We start from the raw sequence: 25534 nt of genomic DNA on the forward strand, positions 1-25534 counted from the left end.
CCACTATATTTGCAACGAAACCGCAGGGGTGTGGATTCCCACCCCCGAGAGCGCTCTTGACAGCCAGTTGTTCCCAACATAGGAGCATCAAGCTATTTTTTCCCACCTGCCAAGACTGTTTGCTTCCCCCTTGCTTCCCGTTGTTTTCGGCGTGGGGAATAAAAAAAAGGTGGCTATGGTGACAAATTTTGTGGAAATCCTTGGTCACGACATAGCACCTGCCACAAGGGGCGCCCCCGGATATGCAGCCATTGCGAGTTTGTTAACACTATTTGCTGCTAACCTGGCGGAGATCATTATGGCTTTTGCCAATATAGGCGTACTATGTTTGTAACTGGATGGATGCTTGATTCAAGTCCAAGGACCTCTGTTGATGGCATCACCAAAAGACAAACCATGTTAAATACGGAACCGTATCTCCCTCTCTGACCGTCTTGGTTCTCTCTCCACCCCAGACTACTCTCGAGTCTTCAATCCTAATCACCTTTTCTTTTTCTCCTTTCTCCCTAATTACTCACTCACTCACTCACTCATTCACTCATTCACTCTTTAGTCTCTTTTTCTTTTTTTCTTTTTTTTTCCTCTTGCTTTTTTTTTTTTTCTGTCTTAGACACGCAAAAAAAAAAAACAGAACCAAATTTCAAGATGCGTTCTACCTCCATCATCCTCCTCGCCACAGCCGCCCTGGCACCCTTCGTGGCCGGCACGGAGCTCAAGATCGACAGCAAGGACGTGCCGTCAGCCTGCGCGGAGACCTGCTCCGACATCCAGGAGCTGACCGAGATGTGCTACAACAAGCGGGACAAGAACAACAGCGACAAGAGCGAGGCGGCCTGCGTGTGCCCCAGCAAGGAGTTCGACGTCGCGTCGGCCGCCATCGCCTGCCAAAAGTGCTTCGCCGCGCAAAAGGCCAGCAACGACCAGCGCGAGAACATTGACCGCGTCGTGCGCACCTGCAACTTCTCCGACAGCGGCAACAACAACAACAACAAGACAACGCCGACGCTGCAGCAGTCCAACAACAAGGCCTCGTCGCCCCCGGGTCTGATGCCCACGCTGCCGCCCGCCCTGGCCTCCAGCTGCATCCCCGTCACCGTCACCGTCACCGTCAGCATGGGCGGCAACTACACCGGTCTCATCAGGCCCACCGTGTCCCCCAGCAAGCCCGGCACCCCCACCCCCACCAGGCCCCCGACCACCCCGACCCCCGCCAGGCCCTCCGGCACCCTCCCTGCTGGAAACGCCACCAGGCCCGGCACCCCCATCCCCACCGCCGCTGCCTCGTCCGTCAACCCTGGCTTCCAGCTCGCCGCTCTCGCCGCTTTCGTCTACCTGCTTGCCTGATTTTGCTGCTAGGATGGGAGGAGGACGTGGTGTTCCTTGGCTCTTAGGGTTTCTTTCTACTTTTTATTTCTTTGGGTTTTCTTTGATTTCTTTGATTTCTTGATCTCTTGATTTTTCAAATTTTATATTCTCTTCTCTTTCCCCCCTTTTTTTTTGTGATTTCCTTTTCTACTTTTTTGGTCCTTTTTTTTTTGCTTGTAGGTCGAGCATTTGGCAGGCATACCAGTGGCGTAATGGTTTTTCTTTTTCTTCCTTTTTCTCGGTTGGTCGGGGATTTGAGGATCTTTTCTTCACTGCTTCGGAACAGTATATATGATGCCTGGCAACGACTCGCCTCTTCATGTATGTATTGAATGATTTATGTTTCTAAAAAAAATACAAGCTGGATTCTCCACATCTCTACCGTGCAGAAAAAAAGTAAAAAGAAAACAAAAAGTTCCTGATGCCTGTCAAAATGACTAGCATGTGTCAAAAGAATGACTCTTAAATCTCCCTCCCTTTTTATTTTTTTTTAGACGCCTGGCAATAGCCCCCAAGATCCTGGTATAATAAACACATGATGCGTGGAACATGGTAGGCCCCAACACAGAATATCAAATAATCAGTAAGAAACAGAATGACGTGCGCTGTCCAGCTGTCTCCCTCTCTCTCTCTCTCTACCCACACATCTAAGCCTCGATTTGGCTCTTGACCCACTTCTCTAGTCCACCCCTGGCAATGATCTCCTGGACGTTGGGAGGCAGCTCGCCAACCTTCTGGCTCCACGTCTCACCACCACTGCCTTCGGTAACGGTAACCTTGCTCCTCCTGACATCCCAGACGAATGTCCAACCCGTCCGGCGAGTAAGCGCTTTGCTCTCCTCGCCCTGCCCCTTGCCGCCAAACGTCTCGCGCAGCCTCTGAACCAGCCTCGGGACCTCGACGCCCATGAGCGCATTGTTGATGCTGTTGCGGCTGAAGATGTTGCCGAAGCTGCCCGCAACCACGAGCGGGATGCGCTTGGCCAGGATTGCCGTGGCCGCCTGCTCACGGGAACTGCCGCAGCCAAAGTTGAAACCCGCCACCAGCACGTCACCCTCCCGCGCAACCTTGCCAAAGTCCTTGTCGTAGTTCTCCATGCACACCTCGGCCATCTTCTCGGTCGAAACGTTGTCTTGGTATGTGTACTTGCCAGGGTAGATTCCATCCGTATTGATGTTGTCCGCATCGCAGAACACGATTTCGCCCTCGACTCGCTCGGGGAACCCAGGTAGAATCTCGGTGAGGGCCTCCTCCTCCGCGCTCTCGGCCTGTTGTGATGAGCCACCCAAGTTCTGCTCAGCGTCGGAAATCATGCTTTCCGCTTCTCCGAGCAGCTTGGCCAGTGCCTCTTCTATGCTGACCGCCTTGTCATGGACTGCATCACCGTTGCCCTCGCCGATAATCACCTTTTCCACGCCCTCAGGCTTCTGGTACCAGCCAGGGCCCGCAATCTTGCCCTGGAGAGCGCTAGCGGCTACGACTTCCGGGCTGGCAAGGTAGGCCTTGGCGTCCGTCGACCCCATCCGACCCTTGAAGTTGCGGTTGCTCGCGCTGATTCCCACCTCGCCGGGCTCCAAAAGACCCGTGCCTAGTCCAATGCACGGTCCGCAGCCGGCGGGAAGGGCCTGGGCGCCCGCATCTAGCAGCACCTTCCAGTCGCCGGCCTCTTCGGCGGCGGCCTGCTCAAGGGTAGAGGCGGCTCCGATGTAAAAGTTGACCCCAGGCGCAACGACTGCGGGCTTGCCATCCTTGGAAGCCTCCTTGAAAACTCTGGCCGCCGCAGCGATATCAGACGCTCGGGAGTTTGTGCACGAGACAAGGTAGGCCTTGTTGACTTTGATATCCTTAGCCTCGAGGTCCTTGAGGGGTGTAGCGACCTTGACTGAGTTGGGTCCGGCAACAAAGGGGGCGAGTGTCGACAGGTTCAGATAAAGAGACTTGGCATATTTCGCTCCTGGGTCGGCCCTCAGCTGGTTCTGGATGAGCTCTGCGATTTTCTCGTGTGTGAAAACGTCCCGGCCGCCTCCAAACATGGCAGCAGTGGTCGCCTTGCCGCGGAGCCACCCTTGAAGGACTGAATCGATCGGGAAGAGCCCAGCGAGGGCCCCCCACTCTGTGGTCATGTTTGCGATGGCGAGACGGTCGTCCACGGGGATGCTGCGCATCGTCTCCTCCGAGCCGGTGAACTCAATCGCATGATTTAGCACCTCGTCATTGTTGAACAGACCGCAAAGTGCAACGATGACATCCTTTCCCGTGACACCAGGGGGTAGCACACCCGTAAAAGTCACCTTGGCGATAGGGGGGATCTGCCACCACCTGCCCACGTGTCTCCGTAGTCAGTGCTCCGTTTCTGTGATGGCTTGTGATATCTTGATGCAGCCCAACTTACGTTTTCCCGGTAGCCCAGATGGAGGCGGCGTCAGTACGAACCATGGGCGTACCGAGACAGCCAACACCTCCGTACATGTTGCTGTGGCTGTCCGACGCGACTGTGACCGTGCCCGGCCATGCGTAGCCCTCCTCAACCATGATCTGATGCCCAATGCCACGCCCCGCAGGGTAGAAGTCGACGCCGTGCGTCTTGGCAAACTCCTCAATCTGTCTGTACTTTTTCAGGTTGGACTCGCTCTTGTTCTGGACATCGTGGTCCAAGGTCATGACGACCTGCCTGTTGTCATGGATCTTGGAGGCTCCGATCGACATGAATTTGAGGGCGACAGGCCACGAGTTGTCGTGCGTCATGCAGTGGTGCGGTGACAAGGTCACATAGTCGCCGGATTTGACCTTCTTTCCAGGAGCAAGGCCGACGGAGTACCTCTGAACAATCTTCTCGGTGAGGGTCTGGGGGCTCGACGGCGGTTTCTGGAGGGAGGAGAATAGGTCCGAGGATGTGTCTTGCAGCTGCGAGTGGAACGCGTTCTGCCGTACCCTGGAAGTCGAGCTGAGCGGCCTGAATCGTTGTGTGCGGCAGGCAATCGGTACAAGGCTGGGGAGCCTGCGACAGCCCCTCGTGGCGATGAGCGCCAGGCTACGTCTCTATTCAAACAAAGTGTTGTCAGACACCAATACGGTGAAAGTTGGTGGCGCCGAAGTCGGAGCCAGTCACGTACCGCAGGAAGCATGATGGCTTCGGGTTGTAGTGGCTTCGCTACCTCGGACAGGCAGTTCACGATGACCACGAGTGGCTTAAACCCTGCGACCGATATGATATGTCACAAAACTCAAGTCACTGAGCAATTTGTTCTTGGAACAAACATTCATTCCCGACTGCGATAATGATGATGATGGCTGCTTGCGATCGATGTCTTCAGGGTCGGCAACCGAACTTTTTTTTCTCCACCTACGCTAACACCTTCTAATTGGCTCAAGTCTATTGGCTGTCTCGGAGGGCTTAAATGGGGCCCATGCGCTCTGCCGTTAAGAATTCATGCTCGAGCGGGCGGTCCAAAGGCAAGGGTACTGACTACAGTACCCTACTAATAATTACTACTTGTAATTTGTTTTGAAAAGAAACGGAACGAGAAGGGAGTTGGCGGGGTCAAAAACATCGGCATAAGTACTTGACTTGGAATTTTCTACTTCTACCCTGTAATTGTAGTCTAGACTAGTCTAGGTACGTAGTAGACTAGTTACATCGAAGCTTAAAATAAAATAACAAAAGTTCGTTTACGGCTTAATATTGGGGTTATTACTCGGTACTCGGGAAGAGCCTCTTCACGCTAAACTCCCGTTAGCGATGAAATCGAGTCTATTAGAAACCATCAGGGTGACAAACGCAGGTCAGGTGGTAAGTAGACAAATGCGCCGTGAGACCGCATAGGTACGGAGTCCTCTCCATCGCAACAGAAACCCAACGGGTTCCTGACAGCGGCTGCCCACCCGGGTATTACGTACCGACCCCCCTATCGCATCACTTCCATAGTGGCGACCGCCTCGAACTTTATTCGAGTCACAACGTACTGTCCTAACGTATTGCGTACGTTGGACCGAATGATCCACATCTAAGCCTCAAGTTTAATGTATGGAACCTGACGGCCGACTGATGGCGTTTCCAAAGCAAAAGTATTGGTGTGTTATTACTTGACGCAGTACGACCTGCAGGAGTAGTAGAAAAGCACAGGATGACATTATACTAGTGTACCGGGTATAGTAGTAAGTTCGGAGTTAGCGGCTGAAGAAAACCTCCAACTCCGAACTCCGTCGCAAGCAAGGCCTGACATTCCGATTCGATCAAATCAACGTCTTCCCCATAAAGACAGCAAGTAGCTGCGTTAATTAACGGTGTATGTTGTACAAGTGTAAGATCGACGTACTTGGCCGTGCTGTACTGGTGTGCTAGCAGCAGCAAAGGTTGAAAGATGGCCAAGTGCCGGATCACCCTCCCGGGGAGGATGACAGCCTAGGTATATTATTAGGTAAGGCAGGTAGGACGGGACAGGGTCATGGTCGATTGGCTCTAATTATTCCACGCAGTGTAGGTAGTGTATTCAGATCGTGAAGCGACCTTGGCGAGCTACCCGCGGATTCCGGCATGAAGTCCCTTATTTTGGGTTGAAGCTGACAACAATCTTGCAAGTGAATCCAGTCTGGGATTGAAAAAAAAGGGATTGAGTTTACCAGGAACCTTTTCCTTTTCCTTATCAAAATCTCCGAATCGAATCTAATGATTTTCTAGGGGTTTTGCTGGGGAGCTTGCCTACCTTCTCCTTTTCTTTTACCCCTTTTATGTATATTTTTTCTGTTGTCGTTGTTGTTTGCTTCACCTTTCCCAATCGCTTGACCCTTCCCCTCTTTTATTCTCCCAACTTCGTTCCGTCTTACCCCTCCCCCATCCCAACTAAAGTACCCTACCTTTTGCTACTTACTATATAGTACTTAGCCATGACAAGATTATGTACTTAGTATAGCTAGATATAGTGTTCTGTCTAAAGCCCTTGATCAGCGCCTTGTCAGTGAACGCACTCATGTAGGCATGTACATGTGTCAAAAGATTAACGACTTCAACCCCGTTGTCACGATTTCCGAAACATCTTTGCTTATCAACAATCGTGTATGACGAATGTTATATCAACTTTTGCAGTGGAGCACGACGTGGAGGTAACAGGGGTCCTGCATGTTGAATTCCCACCACACTAGCCCCCAGCCTTGATGAAAGCCGTTCCAGACCCATAACGGCTCGACGGTTCAGACCGAAGCTGGCCAATCCGCAAAAAAATTACCCAGGAAATAGAACAACTCAGCCCACTCACTTACTCACTCATTGATGGCTAAGCTAATATCATTTCCTGGATTAGTTAGGTGAGAATTTCTAGACACGACATCTCTTTTTTTTTTTCTTTTTCTTTGCCAGTGGAAAGCCCATTGTGCAGTGCTTTCTTTTCCCACTTGTAATTCTTCATCGTTCATCTTTATTTGTCCAACTTGTCACGCGCAACGAGAGCAGCAGTGGAGTGCAATAATGTCGTCGGTCGCAGCGAGCGCGACAGCGGGTTCTGTCACGGGCAAAACACCCCGCATCCTCGCCTGCGTGCTCTGCCAGGTAAAATATAACACCGACCGGAACAAACGGCATCTACGTATACATCGGCTGACCCGTGAAATCACAATTTGCATAGCATCGCAAAATAAAATGCGATAGATCTTTCCCGTGTGCGAATTGTCAGAGGGTAATAGTGCACCCACCATTTTGACCCTCCGCATCCATCTCACGCTTGGTCTCGCCTGCTGACTGCCACCTTGCCCTGGCCTCAATAGGCCAACGTACAATGTACCCCGAGCACACCCGCGCCTGCGCGCAAGCGACGAAGGCCAAACCAAGACCTCCAGGAGAGACTGGCGCGATGCGAGGAACTATTGAAGGAATACGCACCCGATGGGAAGCCCGACATCGGAAGACTGAATAGAAAAAATACCAGCTTATCTCAAAGCCCACCCAAGGGCGAGGAGCCGTTGCCGGAATGGAATCGTCACGGCAAACTGATCCACGAAGACGGAAGCGTTCGATTCGTGGATTCGTATATGCTCAGCACTATATACGACGAGCTCCGGGCGATGCGTGATATTATTGACAACGACGAGAGCACTCCCGAAGACGAAAGCTCCGATTACATGACCCCAGATACGAATGCAGACCTCGTCTTTGGCGGCGATGTCGCGCAGGGCGCAGGAAGCACCATGGAGTTGCAACCAAGTCCAGGGCATATCTTCCGCTTGTGGCAGGTGTTTCTGGATCGGGTCAACCCCCTGATCAAGCTCGTCCATGTACCGTCTCTCCAGCCATATTTGGTCGAAGCCACTGCTGGTGCCCCGCTGCCAAAAAATATCGAGGCCTTGCTATTCTCCATCTATACGCTCGCCGTCGTCTCGTTGTCCGATGCCGAATGCACATCTATACTCGGATACGGCAGGGATGCAGCCCTCCAGCGATTTTCCTCGGGTGTTCGCACGAGTCTGATTCGCATCGGCTTCCTCAAAACACACGATTTAACCACCCTTCAAGCGCTCGTTCACTATCTCGTATGTTGTAACGGTGACACTTGAGCAAAACCAAATTCTGTATATCTGCTGACACGTCTCTCAATTGCATGCTAGATCTCGCTCCAGGGCAGGTACAACAGGCATGCCGCATGGGTGCTCAATGGTGTGGTGATAAGGATAGCACAGAAGATGGGCCTACATCGTGACGGCACAATGCTGGGTCTACCACCTTTCGAGACTGAGATGCGGCGACGTCTCTGGTTTCAAATATTGTCAATGGAGTTCAAGACTGCTCTAATGTCCGGTCTAGGCCATTCGCTACTCCCAAGAGTCTGGGACACCCAAGAACCCAAGAACGTCAACGACGCAGATCTGCATCCCTCAGCGACCGAGCCCGTCAAGGATCGAGATGGCCCGACCGAGATGATCTTTGTCCTGATTACAAACAAAGTCGCCCGTTTCATCGTGGAAAGCCCGGGAATTGAGCCTGTGTTTCTGTACAACGACGAAAAGGTCAAAAATATCCCCGGCGCGCCGAGCGAGGAAAAGATTAAGGAATTTCGCGGCCTGATCGATGGGCTTTCACAGTCTTTACTCGAGCTTACCGATAAGTTCTGCGATCCAGCAGCAGGCCCTCTTCATGAATACACCATCGAATTCAAGGACATCATTATGCAACGCATCAGGGAGTCACTCGAGCCTGGCGATGCAACAATCGAGACACACATAGACCACATGTTTAAAATAGCAGTGGAGTCTTTTGAAAGTTCCCTCGCCAGCTATCGGAACTCTTCAAAGGCCGCATATCTTTGGTTCCTGCGATTGCAGTTCCACAACGATCTATTCACATTCCTTGCCGGGCAACTTAGCCAAAGACCCTCGGGCCCTTTGGTCGATCGTGCCTGGGACACCATCGAGCACATATTATCATATCACCCAGAGCTGCTTAAAGTCAACGCCAGCAAAGAAAACCTGTTGCTGGCGTCGCTCCTGGTCAAAGGCTGGAACGTGAAGGAGGAGTACTGCTCAACACAAATCGGCATAACACTCACCACGCCTCCGTACATTGAGCACTTGAGGTCAATGGTACCACAAGATTACGTCAAGAGCGAGAACAGCAGTCCTTCACAGCTCTCCCGAATTCCTCAGTCAAACCGCATGGTCTCTGAGGAAGCGACCAACGTTCAAGTACCCATGCCAGGGCCCGTGGATCCGACATTTGATGAGTTTATCGGCAACTACCTTGACGGGACAGATTGGGAAGTCTTTTCAAGGATTGATTTGGACAACTCTGGCTTCCCCGTCGTTCCAGGCACGGGCGTTGCGCCACAGGGTGACGCGACATCGAACGGCGTACTGCCGCCGACCCGTATGGACCATAACGACCCCAACCAGACGCCACCTCAGTTCACAATGTTTGGTATCGGACCGCAATCAACATGGCGATAGCTGTGGAATTTTACGCTGTGGTGAAACCCGTCATTTTGAACGCATGGGCACACTGAATTTTGGATATACTCGACAGTTATACACGGCGCGTCTCCCTCGCGACGTTTGGTCACGTTTAACGCTGTTAATGTTTGACGTGATATGAATATTCTCACTCTCCCCTCTGCTATTTGGTTGACTCTACTGTCCCTGGCATACACTTCCTGTTTTTTTCCTAAATCCCCCCCTTTAGTCTTGTGGCGTTGTTTTGCTTGATTTTCATCATAAACGGTAAGGATTATATTGGGAATTTACTACTTGGGAAACTTTTGCCTTGGGAGGGTTTCGGTTACGATCAACCCCTTTTTTTATTCTCTACAAAGGCACTGACGCAGCAAACAAAGGAGAATACGGAAAAAACAGCACGTTTCTGACCTTGGGAAATCATTAGAAAGTGCGAGATTTTTAAATCTGGCGCCTTGGGAAGGACTCATTCAATCTTGTTGATGGGATGGTTGTGCAGATGCCGGCAAATCTCACGACATGTTTTTGCATAGCGACAGGCATGGGATTCCTTGCTCATTTATTTTGATGTTATTGTTTAGTTTCGGAAATATATGCACTCTTATCATAGTCTAATAGCACATGTCTATTTCGCTCCTTTCTCTTTCTCTCCCTGTTTCTTTTATTTTTATTTTTTATTTTTTTTATTTTTTTTTTTATTTTTTTTTTTTATTTTTTTTATTTTTTTTTTTTTTTTTTTTTTTTTTTTCTTCACCCTTTGCGTGTGTGGTAACGGCCAGGTGGACCACGCGAGATCGAGACGAGTGCATGTACCGCCTAAACTCTGATCGACTGCCTCGGCAAGCATGAGCCGCGGCCGTTACATCTGACCGCTACGGCCTCTTTTTTTGCCCTTGGAGAAAAAAGAAAAAAGAAAAAAAAAGTTTATAGGTATCTAGATCCTTGGCATAACAACAAGGGTCATCGTGTCCTGGAGAGGGATGACGTGCCAGTAGCTATGTATGTACGGAGCATGCACCATGCACGTGGCGAGGATGACCGCACGGGTCTTGACTTGATCGGCCTATCGCGCGTTACGAGTAAGTTTAGTACCTTTTTGAGAAGGCCATGTTTCTCGCTGACTGGAGCCCCGGCTGTAGGGGTTTCTTCGCTTTTGGCCTCTCCAGGCCCCTTCTCCACGCCATCTCTGTCACGGCCAGGACCTGCCATCCGATCACTGGTACCCTACTCCACTAGGTCTCGTCAAGTCAGGTAGGGTTATCGGGCCCCAACCCAGTATACCAACATGCCAATTTCCTAGTTGGGGTTTCACAATGTTATTACTATAACTAATACAAGGGCTTGGACTTTGTCTCCCGACTTGCCACCTCGAAAGACCTTGAATAATCAACATGAGAACTTTTGTTTATCGCTTGACTACATTTTTTTTTCAATACATCAACTGTGCTCGACAGTACATGTCACCAGTGCAAAGACAGTTTTGGGTTGCAGCAAAATAATGAAATCCCTTCCACTTCCAACACAACCCTGTGCCCTGTCTAGGTACACTACCAAAATGGCAACGCTCTTTTGTTGAGGTAGGTGCTCCGGCTTACACCCAGACCATGAATGAAACGATCTTCCTGGCTTTTGTGTGTTCATTATTTAGTAATGACACGAGGAATGAATCGTCTCATCACTCTGAATCGTAGGGGTCCCAGTGGATTTTGTTGCACTTGCGGCACGCGGCACGCTTGTCCTCTGGATCCAAAAAGGAATGGTAGTCAGAAAGATCAGCCTCTGAGTCCAGATCAAGATCTGAGATTCTATCCCAGACCACATCATCCTCATTCAGGCCGAGATCACTCTCAAAAGATACCCATTCCCGCTCCTCGGAACCTAGTGTCTTTGGAACCCTCTTCCAAATCTGGTCATACTCGCAGGAGTACGGACCTTTGAGGGTTAAAGGCACTGGCTCAGGGTTGTAGCCTGGGGAGTGTGGGTGGTGGTGGCTGCCGTAGATGTTGGGCATGTAGTGAATGTTGCCCTCTTCGGTTATGTCAAAGGTCTCCTTATCCTCGTCAGTCATCTCCATCAGAATCCTGGGACGAATCACTCTGGAAGACATTGGGATCTTGCCCCCGACGAGCATGACCCTTTTTCCTCGTGGCATAATATATGCGCTAGACGCATCGAGGAAGAGACCATTGTCGCGGAGCATCTGGGAAAGATCCATTCCAACCTTGATGCCGACTTGACAGCAAGGCAAACCTGTGACTGTGAGCTCGCTCAACACGCTCGCAAGCTCATGGGCCGCGATGTCATGGATACAGTTGCCGGGGATGTAGCGAAGAAGGTCTTGGGCGAAATTGATCAGATCGATTCTCATGGTATCTAGATTCGGGAAGAGAATGCCTTGTCTCTTTGGCTGCTTGGTGGAGTTGGAATGCTCCGGGTCATAAGGGGGCAACAGTGCTTGCAGAAAGTCGGCAATCTGAAGCCATGAGTAGCTGCGAAATCCTCCGTGGGCGGCATTGTGTGACCTGGGCCGCTTGTTGATAGGTAAATCAATAGTGCGAGGAAGGTTCGGATACCTACTCTTTTTGAGGGTGACGGGGTCGTCATTCTCGTGATAGTAACGAGCAATGACTCGAAGATTGATGTTCTTGATCTCGGACCGGACGGCTAGAGGAAGCTGGGCCATATTATGCAGGGCATCAATGGTGGTGAACGTCAAGGTGTTCTTGGACCACATCATCCTGGAAGCTTCTTCCCTGATGGCTCTATTTACGCCCAAAAGACCATACGCAACCTCGCTGCCTTTCTTGGTTTCCGCCTTGGTGAGATTTTGGCGCGACGGTTTCGATAAAGGGTCGATGATCGGAGTGTTGCCAACCATGGCGTACTCGGTGATCATTAGAAGAATCTCCATTGGGAGCTTGAGGCCGTTCTCGGCAGCCTCTTGAACAGCCTTTTGGGCGGCAGTCTGAGCTCGTGTGACACGTGTACGGACCCTGCGACCTTCGGACGAGAAGCGGTGATCGAATGTTCCATCGAAAAATTCGGGGCGATGCTTCAGTTTGGGCGACCAACAGATGCCATGCTCGCGCAGAAGGGTTTTGAGCGCCAGATTCTCCTGCTCTAATTTGCGACGTTTGTTCATCTCATTGTATTGCACGACAGCACGATCTTCCTGGTCTCTCCATTCCAATACGAATAGGTCCTGGTTGGCCATGATGGGCGAGTGCCGATGAGGAAGGCTGACCAAGATGAGGATAATTGTCTTGGCGAAAATGCGGCGATTGCTTCAATACAAGGATCCGGGTCAGGTAGAGTATGGCAGATAAAACAAAATAAGGGTAAGGTAAGGTGAGGTAGGCAGGCAGGCAGGCAGCTCTCGAAACTTTGGAATAAGAGAAATCGACTGAATGACCCCACATCTGATAACCCGCCAAAAGATGTTGGGTTCGAGCAACAAGTCTAACAAGCTTTGGTGATCAAGCCTGGGGCATTGCTGTGTTCTTGTCAATTCTTGCTTGGTTTGTAGGCATTGTCTGCGATGGAAATGAATGGGATGCCTGCACTGAGTCCCGCGATCAGCTCTGAGGTGGTGGCTGCTGTTGATGAGAGTTTGGGTGATGACAGTGTGCCAAACCAGCACTTGGGAAACCGAAACAGTCCTGGTAGGAACAGCTAGACTAGACTAGCTGTAAGTTGTACCACATGCACGTGATCGAACGAGGACAAAAAGCTGCATTCAGCCGCAACGCAGCAAATGTGAAATGTGCCAGCAAGGTGTTTTTGGGCTGTACCTTCCTGCTGCTCTGGTAAATGATTGTTGCAAACTGTGCTGCCTGAACGGAGGCCGGATTGGAAGGCGCGGCCCAGGAACAAGAGTCTGTTTTTATGAGAACCGTAACGGGCAGGTCTTGTAGGCCGTGCTGTCAGATTGTTGGCGCAGACAATACCACCCCCTTTTTTGTGAACCCCCAGGTTTGGACTTCTCCAGATAAAGAAGGTAACGAGTGATGTAACGACATCATTCGTTTTTGCGTAAATTTTCTCTGCGAGTGTTTACGTCACGTTTGTCGTCCTGAGGAAGAAGGACCGCCCCGTATCATACATGCAACCGGACACACATTTAACAGCTCAGAATCAGCAAATTGTATTTTATGTGCGAATAAAAGTCTACCTTAGTTATCTTGGTTCTTGTCACGCTACTTTTCAGAAGAAATAAGCAACACTACCTGCATGTTTATGCTTACTGTTGGTTGTAACGAATCCAAACATGCCAACAAACAGTCTATAATTGTAATAAAGTCCAAAAAAAATGATACAGCGAGTCTTGCTTCTTGTAATTTCATCAAGCAGCAAAGGCTTTTATAGTTATTTTGAGATGCGGGTTTGCAACGGTAAAGCACTTACTTGGAATACACTATACAAAAGTGCATACCAACGCCACGAGATTATATTATTAGGTATTTGGGTATCTAAGTAGGTAAGCATCAAGTTCTAAATGCCTGAACAATCAGGGAGTCGACTTCAAGACTCCCGAGTAGCTCGGGTGATTCCCAGGGGTGGCTCCATGAGGGAATAATGTAAGCGAGGTAACTTCATTCTCAGAATCGGACAGTGATTTGTCTATCAACGGGTGAATTTTGGGCTAAAATATGAGGCTGTTCAAACTCCCGAGAGAGGTCTCCGGGCTGTAGCATGGAAGAAATCGGCAGTGTAAAGGCGGGGNNGATTTAATTCAAGCTCTTTTAAGTCGATATAAGATAATATAGTGGGATATAATCTACTAACCACATAAAACAATGCAGATATACAAAAAATTAGCCTTTTACAAACGAATGCGAAATAATTGATGAAACTACCTGGCAACCGCATTTCGTATCTGGGGTTGTTATAACATTCACGTAGCATGGGGATTTACAAATACCGCCCTGCAGTTACTACAGTTGGGGTATATTCGATGGAGAAAAAAAAAAAAGACAACTATGCATGATAAAGTTGCGCATGCCGTTAACACGTATGGTGGTGAAGGCTATCGCGCTAGTTCCGAGTCTCCTCCACACTCTCGATCAATAAATCATATCTCCCTCTGCTCTTGTCCATGACGAACCGCCCATTGACCATGTCGTTCCCATCCGTCCTCTTCAGGGCGCTCTCCAAATCAGGCTCGATCCCAGCGGCGACGTGACGCGCAGCCACCCTCGCCCTGGCCAGGTCCTCAGCGACCGAGACGAGCCAGCGGTCGTGCACCTCGGCGGCGACGCCGGACCACGGCTCCTCGTCGCAGAGGAGGTAGTTGCCCTCGAGCAGACAGACGTCGACGTCCGGGCCGACGCTCAACCCGTCCGGCACCGGGTCCTTGACGGCGTGGTCAAACGTCGGCGCCGACACGGTCGCCCGCGGCGTCCTGCCCAGCTCTCGCACCAGCGCCACGGCCGCCAGCCCGTCAAAGGTCCACGGGGCCCCCCTCCGCGCGATGGCCTCCTCGGCGTTTGGGAGCGCACGCAACGTCTCGAGCGGCAGGTGGAAGCCGTCGGCCGAGACTGCCGTGGTTTTGGGCGTGGTGGGGTCGTCGCTGCGTCTCCTTTCCTCCAGGATCTTGACCACGTTGGTGGCGATTGTCGTCTTTCCCGAGCCCGGGGGACCTGCAAGCGCGATCAAAAGTCGAGGCACAGGTTGGTCGGGCCGGGCAGCAGTGGTGTGTTTTTCCACGTGATGGCGCCATCTGGAAACGACCCGATCGGCCAAGGATTTGTAGGTCGTTTCCATTGTCGGCAAGTCTGGGCCGGCGTTATCTGTGGGAGGGAGGGCGGATCCAGGGGGTTGTTTTTTTTGTATTATCGGCCGGACTATTGGAGGGTCGCGTGACTGCTGTACTACCGCCGAATACCTCGAAATTGCTTGCGGGCATATGCATCAAACATAGCTGTAAACTTCAGTAGCATTGTCACCTACACTAATGTTGGGTGCCAGTGCGGAGAAAATCGAAATAGTTGGAGGTGGAACCGGCCGACGTCACAAGTGGCACTGCGGGGGACTGGAGCACCGCGGATGTGTTGCTTGTTGCAATATGGACTTTTAAAACAAAAGCCTGCGGTTTCGATCGATTGTTGCTGTTGTGATTTGAAAAAAAGTGCAATTTCATATTAAAATACGTACCTCGACGTATGTTTGCAATTTCTTGACTTTTAATGAGAGTAAAGCTTGCAAGGACAGAGTTGAAGACGGGCCCAAGGCAAGAATAACAGTTTTTTTTTTTTTTTTTTTTTTTTTGCCTTCGTCTTCTTGATCCAACCAATGGATTATTTGCAGAGCTTTTACAGCTTAAAACGCTGTGTGCTGTGTGTGACAATGGGTGGGATGGCAAATTTGCTGCTGTGCTCACACCAGTCAACTTGAAGCGGTAAATGCCTTTTTTCTTGTGTCTCGTGGTTACTTCAAAGCATAATTAGGCATTTGTTTGCTTGTTTGTTGCTTAAGTCTTGTCGTATAGGAGCCCCTCCAGTTCCAAGAGGGTGAACCGCAACCAGCCGCAGCATTAATGAAGAACAACCCGTAAGATCGGGATTGTACTACCCATCTGGCCCGCTGCTCCATCTAGACTGTGACTCTCGACTCCCCGATCCCATGATGGTCTTGCATAGCCAAATATCCGGCGGTGGAGCCCCATGGCGCTCCAGGCAAGCCTGTCGGTGTCCATCACTTAAAGTTTAGGGAGTGGGCTTGCCAAGAGTTCCGACGCCGGTTTGACGTACGTTATCGACAGAGAGGTCAGCACTCCGGGGGGACAAGGTTCCGTTGACGCAAGCACGTTGCGCTGGGAGCTAACATTGTCGACCAAGAAGAATTTCAGGAGGCCTTCACGTGGTGCTGATGTGTAAAGGACCGGAGAGATGTTGCATCCAGGCGGCATGCGTATAGGCCACGGTCAAGGGGGGCACGTACAATATTATATATATACAGGTTGATATTGGCAAGGGCACAGTGTGTGGCTGCTCTCCTCATTGGACATACTACGCAAAAGCCAAACTGCCGTATGGGATACCTTAAGCAGATTGTTCGCCCGCTTTCCAGAATCTTGTCTCCAATAGTCACGAATAGAACCAGGTGCGCATAAGACGGGTTGATATCCCAATGCAGTAAAAATCCAGCCCCTGACAAAGATAGCCCGCGCAAGCTGACTACGCGCGGGCTGAAATTAGAGCAAGCATTTGAGAGAGGACAAAGAAGAGCCGGACAGGGGGAAACAGCACATGCTTAGTTCAACTCTGGGGTATGCTGGTCAATTACGTGATGCCACGTCTGTCGTCCAGATTGAGGGTCTGCGCCGCCACTTTGAAAGTTACCAGCCTTGATTCGCGAACGGAATGGAAGAGAGTTCAGACATGAGCCCGGTTCAGAAACTCGCTGGAGGGGGTTCAGGATCCAAATTGAGTTAGCGGCCCACTTATTTTCTAAACCCCCTTCAACTTTATAGATTTTAATTGGTCAAATATATTAAGTAGCCCCACTTAGAAAAAGTGATTCACGTGCTGTCAATGACGTACACCGCATCTGCCCCGCGTATGCGCCGCGTATGGCATTATTTTCTGATTTTTTATTACCACCACCATTTTTTATCACCACCACCACCACCACCACCAATAACAATAACAATAACAATAATAGCAATAACAACAGTACGTATAACCAGTTTTAAACGTTTAAATTAATTGATTTTATCGTTTTATAACGAAAATTCGCATTATTATTTAATATTTCGAGCATGCGCGAAACGCGCGCATATTTTGCGCTTCGCGCAAACTTTTTATCAAATTATTTCACCCACCATTTACTTTTTCAACTTTATTTCATTTCCGCCTTAACCCTACCCGTTATTTTAGCTTAAACCGCCTTCCGTATTACCATATATTATACCCTATAAATATACAATTTATATATTAAATATTTACTAACTATATACAAAACATACAAATAATTAAAATGGTACGTTAACAGAATTGGAACCTCCCCAATTGGTTAACCGCAATAATAAATACTTTTTAATTACTTATACCGTGCTCGTGTTATATATATGTTAACCGTATGTAAAAGGATATTAATTTGCAAAATTTTAATCGAAATACCGCTCCTTATATAAACGATAACGGTTAGATTATTGGTAAATATTAGCAATATATATACGCCGTATATACGGGATATTTACATTTTATAAACCCTATTAAATATAAAAATAAGGATTATATTAAACGTAAATTTTTATCCAAATCCATAGTTTGTGCGATATATATATATAGTTAATATACGTATAAAATACCACCGAAAAAATGGCAAAAAAAAGGTGACCGAAAAACAGTTTGCTGGTGCGGCCCCCATATACCTAATATATACAAAATATATGCTAATATTACCGCAGTATGCCCCCACTTTTTTATTTATTTTAACAAAATTAATGTTTTAATGTAAATGTTTTTTCCTGCTATATATTATATATATATTTACTATATACAATTGTATAATAAGTACAAATATTAACGTTATTTGCGGTGCGATTTACAAAAACAATGGAAAAATAAATATTTGTTATATATTTCCAATACATATACCTAATATACGGGATTGACAAACAATTTAACTTACCCGCCATATAAAAAAGGAGCACCCTGGAATTGGTAAATGTAATTAAAATATATAATATATATATGCATTCCATTAATACTATTTTAATTGCAGAAAATATTCGCGCCAATATAATAAAGGACGAAAAGCGTACGGGCCGCAAATAAATGTTTCTAATGTACAGCATATGCCTTGCATATATTAACCATTTACAGGGTTATCCTTCGTTTTGTGGTAACTAACGAATGGGCGAAATTTCGTGTGGAAAAGAAAAATTTTAAATAAGTAAATAAATGCATTGCATATATAGGGCAAATATATTAATAATATACAAATTAGGATACTAGTAAACTATGGGTTGGGCGGTGGATATTATTATATCGCTTAAATAAGGTATTTTTAATATTAATGCTATTATTTTGCGTGGATTTTTCGTTATAATATATTATTTTAATGCAAATATTAGGTATATACAATATATTAATATAATTTCAACCAAACGACGCTCCTGTTCCCGGCAAAATTGGGACCAATTAGGCTATTATTATAAATATATGGTTTGCATTTATTATATATATGCATTGGTTAACCTAATAAAAACGGATTTACTTAATAAGCAAATTTTTAACGAAAAAGTTGAAAATAAATCTGTATAACCCATATATATGCATAATATATGGGCCGCATATGCAGGCGTTCGTTAATATTTAATAACCGCTTTTCGCGAAAATATTAAAAAACGTCGACAGGTATATATTATTTATAAATTATTTGTTATACATATATATTGCTAACACAACCAAAACTTTACGCATTCGCGGCGTTTCCAAAAATAAATTTTATTATTTTTTCCCATTATATAATATATATAATACATATATTAATAATATAACCATAACGCCCACCAAATTTAGTAAATATACGCCATGCAAATACATTCCATATATAATATTAACACACAATCAACTCGTCGTTTCATTCGCCGCAAAAACAATAAGGATGATTTTGCTTAAAATAAATATATTTTCAACCCATATACAGTATATATGCAGTACGTAAACTAATATTAAATAATTTGGTAAATTATTTTATCCGAATGCATAGGCGCCGCATATGCAGCGCATTAGGGGGATATTTGGATTTGGTCGTACAGTTAATTTTATGCTTTAAATATAGCTTTAATAAGCATATGTTTAGCATATACGTAATATATGCGCCATATATACGTTGTATTTAAAATTTTAATAATACCGTTTATGGGTATTTACCATATGTGCGTTGCATATACATGGTACAAATTTAATAATAAACGGTTATATAATGGTTATTAGCGTTATACTATAATCTATAATGTGCAATTGGAATGCATACGCATATAATATGGAAGGAAAATCCTTAACTTTTTTTTTATATTAAATTATATTATAAATTAATATAAATTCTGTTATCGTTTTCGATATATATGTAAATAAATAAATATATATATATTATTTACAAACAGCTGCTTTAACCGTTAGTTTTTTAACCCGTTTACCCCGGCCAGTATTTTGTATAATATCCGGTTGTTGAGACGAGGGTCGAATTGGGAATTGGGGATTATATCCCTTTTAAAGTGGCCGTTTGCGTGTTGTATATGTACCGCTTTTGCGAGGATAAAATATTAGTTTTTCACGCGTATTGGGCCGAATTGCTAATTTTTTTTCTGGTGTTTGCAATAAATTTGCAACGTTTTTCTTCACAATTCCCTTTTCCTCCTCCTTTTTTTCCTCCTTTTCTTCCTCTTCCTTTTCCTCCTCTTTTTCCTCCTCCTTTTCCTCCTCCTTTTTTTCCTTTTTTTTTTTCTGTTTTTTGTTTTTGTTCGGGCGTTGTAAATATATCGTATTTGCGAACGGTTGGTTGGTTTGCGGTTTTATCGTTATTATCGCTTATTTTAAGCGGTATTAAAGTATTGCTTTTCCGGGTAATTGGCCGTTTGGAAACGGGTAATTACCGCGCAATTGCATTACGTTTACCTGGTATAAATATATTATTAATTGCAGGAATTTGATGTCGATGTAACGTATGTGCAATATTTTTAATTGCAATTATTGTAAATTTAATACGGTTACGCGGCCGCGTATCGGATGTTTTTACATGCGATAAATCTGCATTACGTTTCCGGTTTATATTGGAAACGGATCCTTAAATAAAAGTTAATAAATAATTAAATAAAAAATAATAATAATATATTTACAGATAATTGGCGTTGGAAATGCGAACTATATTTAATACGGAACGATTTATGGGTTAAAGCGATTCGTTCTGCTGCTTGTGCAATAATATCCAAAGGATATATATGCCTAAAAATTATTAATAAAAAAATATAAAAAAAATTTAAAAAAAAACACTTACACCGGCTCTTTCGCAAATTTACTTTGTTTCCAATGTTGGTCGAGAACGAATTTTTTCAACGCATTAAATTAATAAACGTTAATAATAATATATATATATATATATATATATATATATATATATATATATATATATATATATAAATATTTATTTAAATCCAAGTTCTTTTTCGGTTAAACTCGGGTTTTTAGAACTTCCTAATGCCCCTACAAAAAATTAGCAAATAAACGGCGAATATAATATATTACGGTAATGGAATATATATGCAATACACTTATAAAACCCTGGGTGTTCGCAACGTGAATGCCGGCGAAGGTTTGTAAATTGTGCGTACGACGCACCACATATTTTACCGCTTTTACCGTTTAAAAACGCCATACATTTACAATAAATTAGCATAATATATTTATAAATATAAATTAAAATAATTACTTACATTTTTGGAATTACGCTGGATAAATGCAACGGTGGGTTGGGTGGTATTATAAAAAATATTAATATATTATCGTGCACATGCTGGGCGTATAAACCGCATAAAAAATTAAAAGTAATATTATATTTACATTTACTTTTATCGAGTTTCCCAGCATTCCAATTGGGGTTTTTTTGTTCTGTAAATATATTAAATATAAATATAAATATAATATATATATATTTTGCAAAAGGGGTTATCTTATTTAATGGGACCCAATCCCAATTCGGGTTCGCAATACCTCCAATATGGTAACCGTATTTGGAGGTAAATAATGCATTTTCAACGTCTGGAAAAATAAAATCATTTAAATCCTAAATTAATATTAGTATAAATATTTTTAAACCATTATTAAATTTATATAAATATATACCAGTTGATTTTCAAATAGTGCCCAATCGTTTTTGCTCATATTGCCGGCGGGAAAAGAATTATATTTAATTCCATGTGCGACGAATATACGGAAGTGAAATTTGGAAAAAAAAAATTGCAATCGTTATTAAAAATGGGTTGGCAAATTGAAAAAAAAAGCAATTTCCTTAGGCAATATATATAAATTATTCGCCTATTGCATAAGCTTCATATAAAAAAAAAAGGAAATGAACGAAAAAAAGTAAAAAAAAAAAAAAAAAAAGTTGGAGTTTTAACCGAAGTAATGCAATGCATGTGGAGATAATATGGATTTTTCCAACCACGTTTAATTTCGTATTTTAAATTTAAAACGTTTAAATATAGGGCTAATAATAAACGATAATTACTAAACCTAATATAAAAATTAAAACCGAGCTTTTGCAAAATTAATGGTTTATTAAATTTGAAAATTAAAAATACAGATCGTCCGTTAAAAAAAAGGTGTTGGAAAATAATTGTTCGATTTAATGCATATCCGTTACTTACGCGGTGCATATAGCAAATATTTTGGTTATTATTCCGAATTAATTTCCTTTTGCAATATTTCACATTTTTTTTTTAACCGTTTAATCTCCAACAGTTTTTTTTTTTAATAAACGTTCCTCCTAAAGTTTTTCGATTTCTTTTTGCAATTTTATATGCGTATTTAATGGTTAAATATTACGTCGTTATTGCAATATTGTTGCAAATATTATTATAATATCGTCATTTGCAAACGTAGTAAATGAACGTTTACCTGTTAATAATTGAAACGTTATATTTAATATTCCTTTATTTATGCGTTGCAATTGCGGCTTTGGATTTGGCACCGGCTTTAATATATCTGCTTTATTGTTTATGCGTTGCAATTGCGGCTCTGGATTTGGCACCGGCTCTAATATATTTGTTTTATTGTTTATGCGTTGCAGTTGCGGCTTTGGATCTGGCACCGGTTTTAATATATTTGCTTTATTATTTATGCGTTACAGTTGCGGCTCTGGATTTGGCACCGGCTTTAATATATCTGTTTCATTATTTATGCGTTGCAGTTGCGGCTTTGGATCTGGCACCGGCTTTAATATATTTGCTTCATTGTTTATACGTTGCAATTGCGGCTTTGGATCTGGTACCGGTTTTAATATATCTGCTTCATTGTTTATGCGTTGCAATTGCGGCTCTGGATCTGGTACCGGTTCTAATATATTTGTGTTATTGCTTATACGTTGCAATTGCGGTATAGGAATATTATAAACTTAATTTCGTAAAATTGCATGTACGTATTACCCAGTAAAAAATATATTATATTTTTTTTTTTTGCGTTGAAAATTGCGGGCAAATTTAGCAATATTTAATCGATTATCCCATGCAATAGGAATACCATATTTAAACGTTATTTCGTCTTCTTCGGTTTAAGCAAAGCATTTGCGTTCCAACCTAAAAAAAAATAAATATAAAAATATTAATATTATTTTTCCCAAATATTTTTAAATATATATATACCTTTTAATAGCGGTTAAAAGCGGTAATTTTCGCCCAATTGACGAATTATTTTCTGCATACCCTATTTCGGCGATATTAATATGCTTAAACGCTGTTTAACGCCAAAATTGGTTAATATTTGAACAACGTGCAAAAATTGCAGTTTTTAACCAAGGGATTTCCTTTTGTTCAAACCAAGCCTTAGTTTTTGGATATACATCGATTATATATTGCACATGCGTTTTATATTCGGCTTCCGTTGGTAAATTAATTAATTTTTTAAACTGTGTCCGCGCTTTACATAAAAGGAATTTCGTTTTAAAATTCCGGATTATATAAACTATATAAACAATGTAAATGCATTGGAAATGCTTTTTTAATATTTTGTTTGGATTAAGGGAATTAAAATATAAACCAAATCCTAAATTGTATTTTATTAATTAATATTTAAATATTAAAAATAATATAATTATATTATTTACCCAATATTTGTATTTGGTTTACATTAACTGTTATTGTTAACCAATTTCCAAATTCACCTCCAAAAATATGCCCCCATTTAGCAATTTGGCCAGAAATTTGTTAATAAGTTGAAAAATAACCTATAAAAAAAAACTTTTAATCTTCTTAAATTTGTGGGTTTATAAAACTGTAAAAATATGCTTGTTTTCGTCCGTTAGGTCGACCTAATAAAATAAAATTAATATATTCCATATATAATATAAAAAAATATATGCATTATAAATACGTACGATTTGCTGGACCTTCCTATCCCTTTAAAAAAAAAAGGTTAATAAATCCTGCAACCATTTTCCAAAATAAATTTATTTCTAAATATTATTGTCGATTAAAATGTTTAAATATTGCACGTATAATGCATATAATAGCAAATTTTCCTTGTATTAATTGGATAATATCCCAAATAAAACGTTGTTCGGGTGGTTTTTGTTGTTAGTTTCGGAATTCCGCATATGCACCTAATATAATATATATTATTAATATAAATGCAATATATAAAAATTATATATATATACCTAAATACCCAATTCCTTCTGGACTTTCAATAATTCGAAACGCTTTAATTATAAATGCAATTCGATTAAAACAGTTTAAATGTCCTTTAAATTTACGTAAAACATTTTCGTTGCCCCATTTTTGCTTAAACGTTTGAAACGCAATGTTTATAGCAAATGTTCCTATATAGCCAAATTAATAAATAAATGAAAATAAAAATAAATAAATAAAAAAAAATAAAATAAAATACTAACGTGGTTTTAAAGATAATATTTTTTGCGTTTTAAATGCTATTAAAATATCTTTTTTAATTTGCATTGGTATTCGATTTGGAAGAATTGGGTAATACGTATACGATCCACGGGCAAATATAAATATCCAAGGATTCCGTAAATGGTTTACTGGAATATAAATATTAAAATTTATTTCGCATTTGCATCGTTTTATTTTACCAGTACCGTTGGAATGGCGGAATCCTAACGAAAAAATCAATATTATAAATATATATTTAATATTATAAGGGATATTTACCATAAATTTTGCGTTTATGCAAAATATTTCCAATATAAATGCATTGTAAAGGATTTTATTCTGGGCTACCATTTTTTGATAAAAATTGCAAATATTGGGTATTTAACCCAATAAACGATAGTGAAAATATTTGTAAAATATACCAAAGCTTTGCTAATAATTTATTTGGGTATAATAATTGCACCTCCTAAAAAAATTAATATATATAATAAATAAATAAATAAATAAATTTACGTACATTATTTTCTCCTCGATAAAAAATAGGTTGGATATTCGAACAGGACCATTTTCCTGTTATAGCGTTTTTGTAATGCATTTGCCCAGTTGGATTTAAATTGGTTTTACGTTTCCAAAATTCCAAAAAACCGAAAAAAACATTAATATATATTTAATATATAAAATGCATATATTAAGCATATGCGGCGTATTTATTCCTTTATTTTATTCCGGATATTTTGTTCAACCGTTGGGGCCGGATATATTTATGCTTTATATTTAAAAATTTATTGTGTTCGAAATAATTTAAACCGATTATAAGCAATGCAAAAACCACGGAAATTTGGCCGAAAATTGGAACAATATCGAATTCCGCTGCATTTAAAATTCCAATGGAATATATAATAATTGCTAATACAAAAATTAGTTTTTATATATTAATATTATTATATAAATTTACCCAAAAAAATTTAATTTTTTAACGTTCGAATTTCCTATTTTTTTAGGAATTTGGAAATGAAAGCAATATTGAATTTAAAAAAAAAAAAAAAAATTAGTTATAATATTTGCAATATTAACATTTTAATAAAATAAATATATTTATTCGTTCAACAATTTTTTCTATTTTAACATTGTAAATACTGGCAGAAATAAATCCATTTAATTCTATAAACGATATTTGTTATAAAATAATATATAAAATTCCCGTTGTTAAAATATTTGGATAATATGGAATAATAATATAATATTAAATTTTTATAACGGTAATTTTATATCTGTTATTTCCGGTAATATAAAAACCAAATTGGTTAACAATTTCCTAATATTTATTAGCGATTAAACACCGCATATGCAACGCGTATGCAATATTTATTTCGTTTATATGGCTATTAATTTATGGTAATTCCCAAAAGTTTTGCATTTTTGGTTGGTTAAAAAATTTAGCATATATATCGTGTATAATTTGCTTTGTATTTTTAATTGGAAAATTTTCCAATTATATATGCAAATCCTGTGGGATTTCACCATTTGGAAATAACGGTATTATTAATTATTTACTTTTACGTTTTGCTTGTTAAATGTCCAAATAAAGGTTAAGCAATAAATGGGCGTTGCGTAAGGGAAAAATTT

General features: G+C 42.7%; 5 protein-coding genes across 5 annotated transcripts; 2 read left to right on the forward strand and 3 right to left on the reverse strand.

Moving 5' to 3' along the window:
- Positions 1 to 645: 645 nt before the first annotated feature.
- On the forward strand, positions 646 to 1344 carry PpBr36_03206 (uncharacterized protein; the record flags this gene model as incomplete). The annotated part of the gene is made up of 1 exon (XM_029890381.1): positions 646 to 1344. The coding sequence occupies one exon, from the start codon at positions 646 to 648 to the stop codon at positions 1342 to 1344; it is 699 nt and encodes a 232-aa protein (XP_029754125.1).
- A 668-nt stretch (positions 1345 to 2012) lies between these two features.
- Positions 2013 to 4490, reverse strand: PpBr36_03207 (uncharacterized protein; the record flags this gene model as incomplete). Its single annotated transcript, XM_029890382.1, has 3 exons — positions 2013 to 3684; positions 3758 to 4404; positions 4479 to 4490. 3 exons carry the CDS (start codon positions 4488 to 4490, stop codon positions 2013 to 2015), a joined length of 2331 nt encoding a protein of 776 aa, XP_029754124.1.
- Positions 4491 to 6826: 2336 nt separating this feature from the next.
- PpBr36_03208 (uncharacterized protein) lies at positions 6827 to 9294 on the forward strand (the record flags this gene model as incomplete). Its single annotated transcript, XM_029890383.1, has 3 exons — positions 6827 to 6907; positions 7123 to 7884; positions 7960 to 9294. The coding sequence occupies 3 exons, from the start codon at positions 6827 to 6829 to the stop codon at positions 9292 to 9294; spliced, it is 2178 nt and encodes a 725-aa protein (XP_029754127.1).
- Positions 9295 to 10972: 1678 nt separating this feature from the next.
- PpBr36_03209 (uncharacterized protein) lies at positions 10973 to 12511 on the reverse strand (the record flags this gene model as incomplete). Its single annotated transcript, XM_029890384.1, has 1 exon — positions 10973 to 12511. One exon carries the CDS (start codon positions 12509 to 12511, stop codon positions 10973 to 10975), a length of 1539 nt encoding a protein of 512 aa, XP_029754126.1.
- A 1820-nt stretch (positions 12512 to 14331) lies between these two features.
- PpBr36_03210 (uncharacterized protein) lies at positions 14332 to 15060 on the reverse strand (the record flags this gene model as incomplete). The annotated part of the gene is made up of 1 exon (XM_029890385.1): positions 14332 to 15060. The coding sequence occupies one exon, from the start codon at positions 15058 to 15060 to the stop codon at positions 14332 to 14334; it is 729 nt and encodes a 242-aa protein (XP_029753202.1).
- Between the last annotated feature and the right edge of the window lie 10474 nt (positions 15061 to 25534).

This window comes from Pyricularia pennisetigena, chromosome 3, assembly GCF_004337985.1.
Source record: "Pyricularia pennisetigena strain Br36 chromosome 3, whole genome shotgun sequence".
Classification (NCBI taxonomy): domain Eukaryota; kingdom Fungi; phylum Ascomycota; class Sordariomycetes; order Magnaporthales; family Pyriculariaceae; genus Pyricularia; species Pyricularia pennisetigena.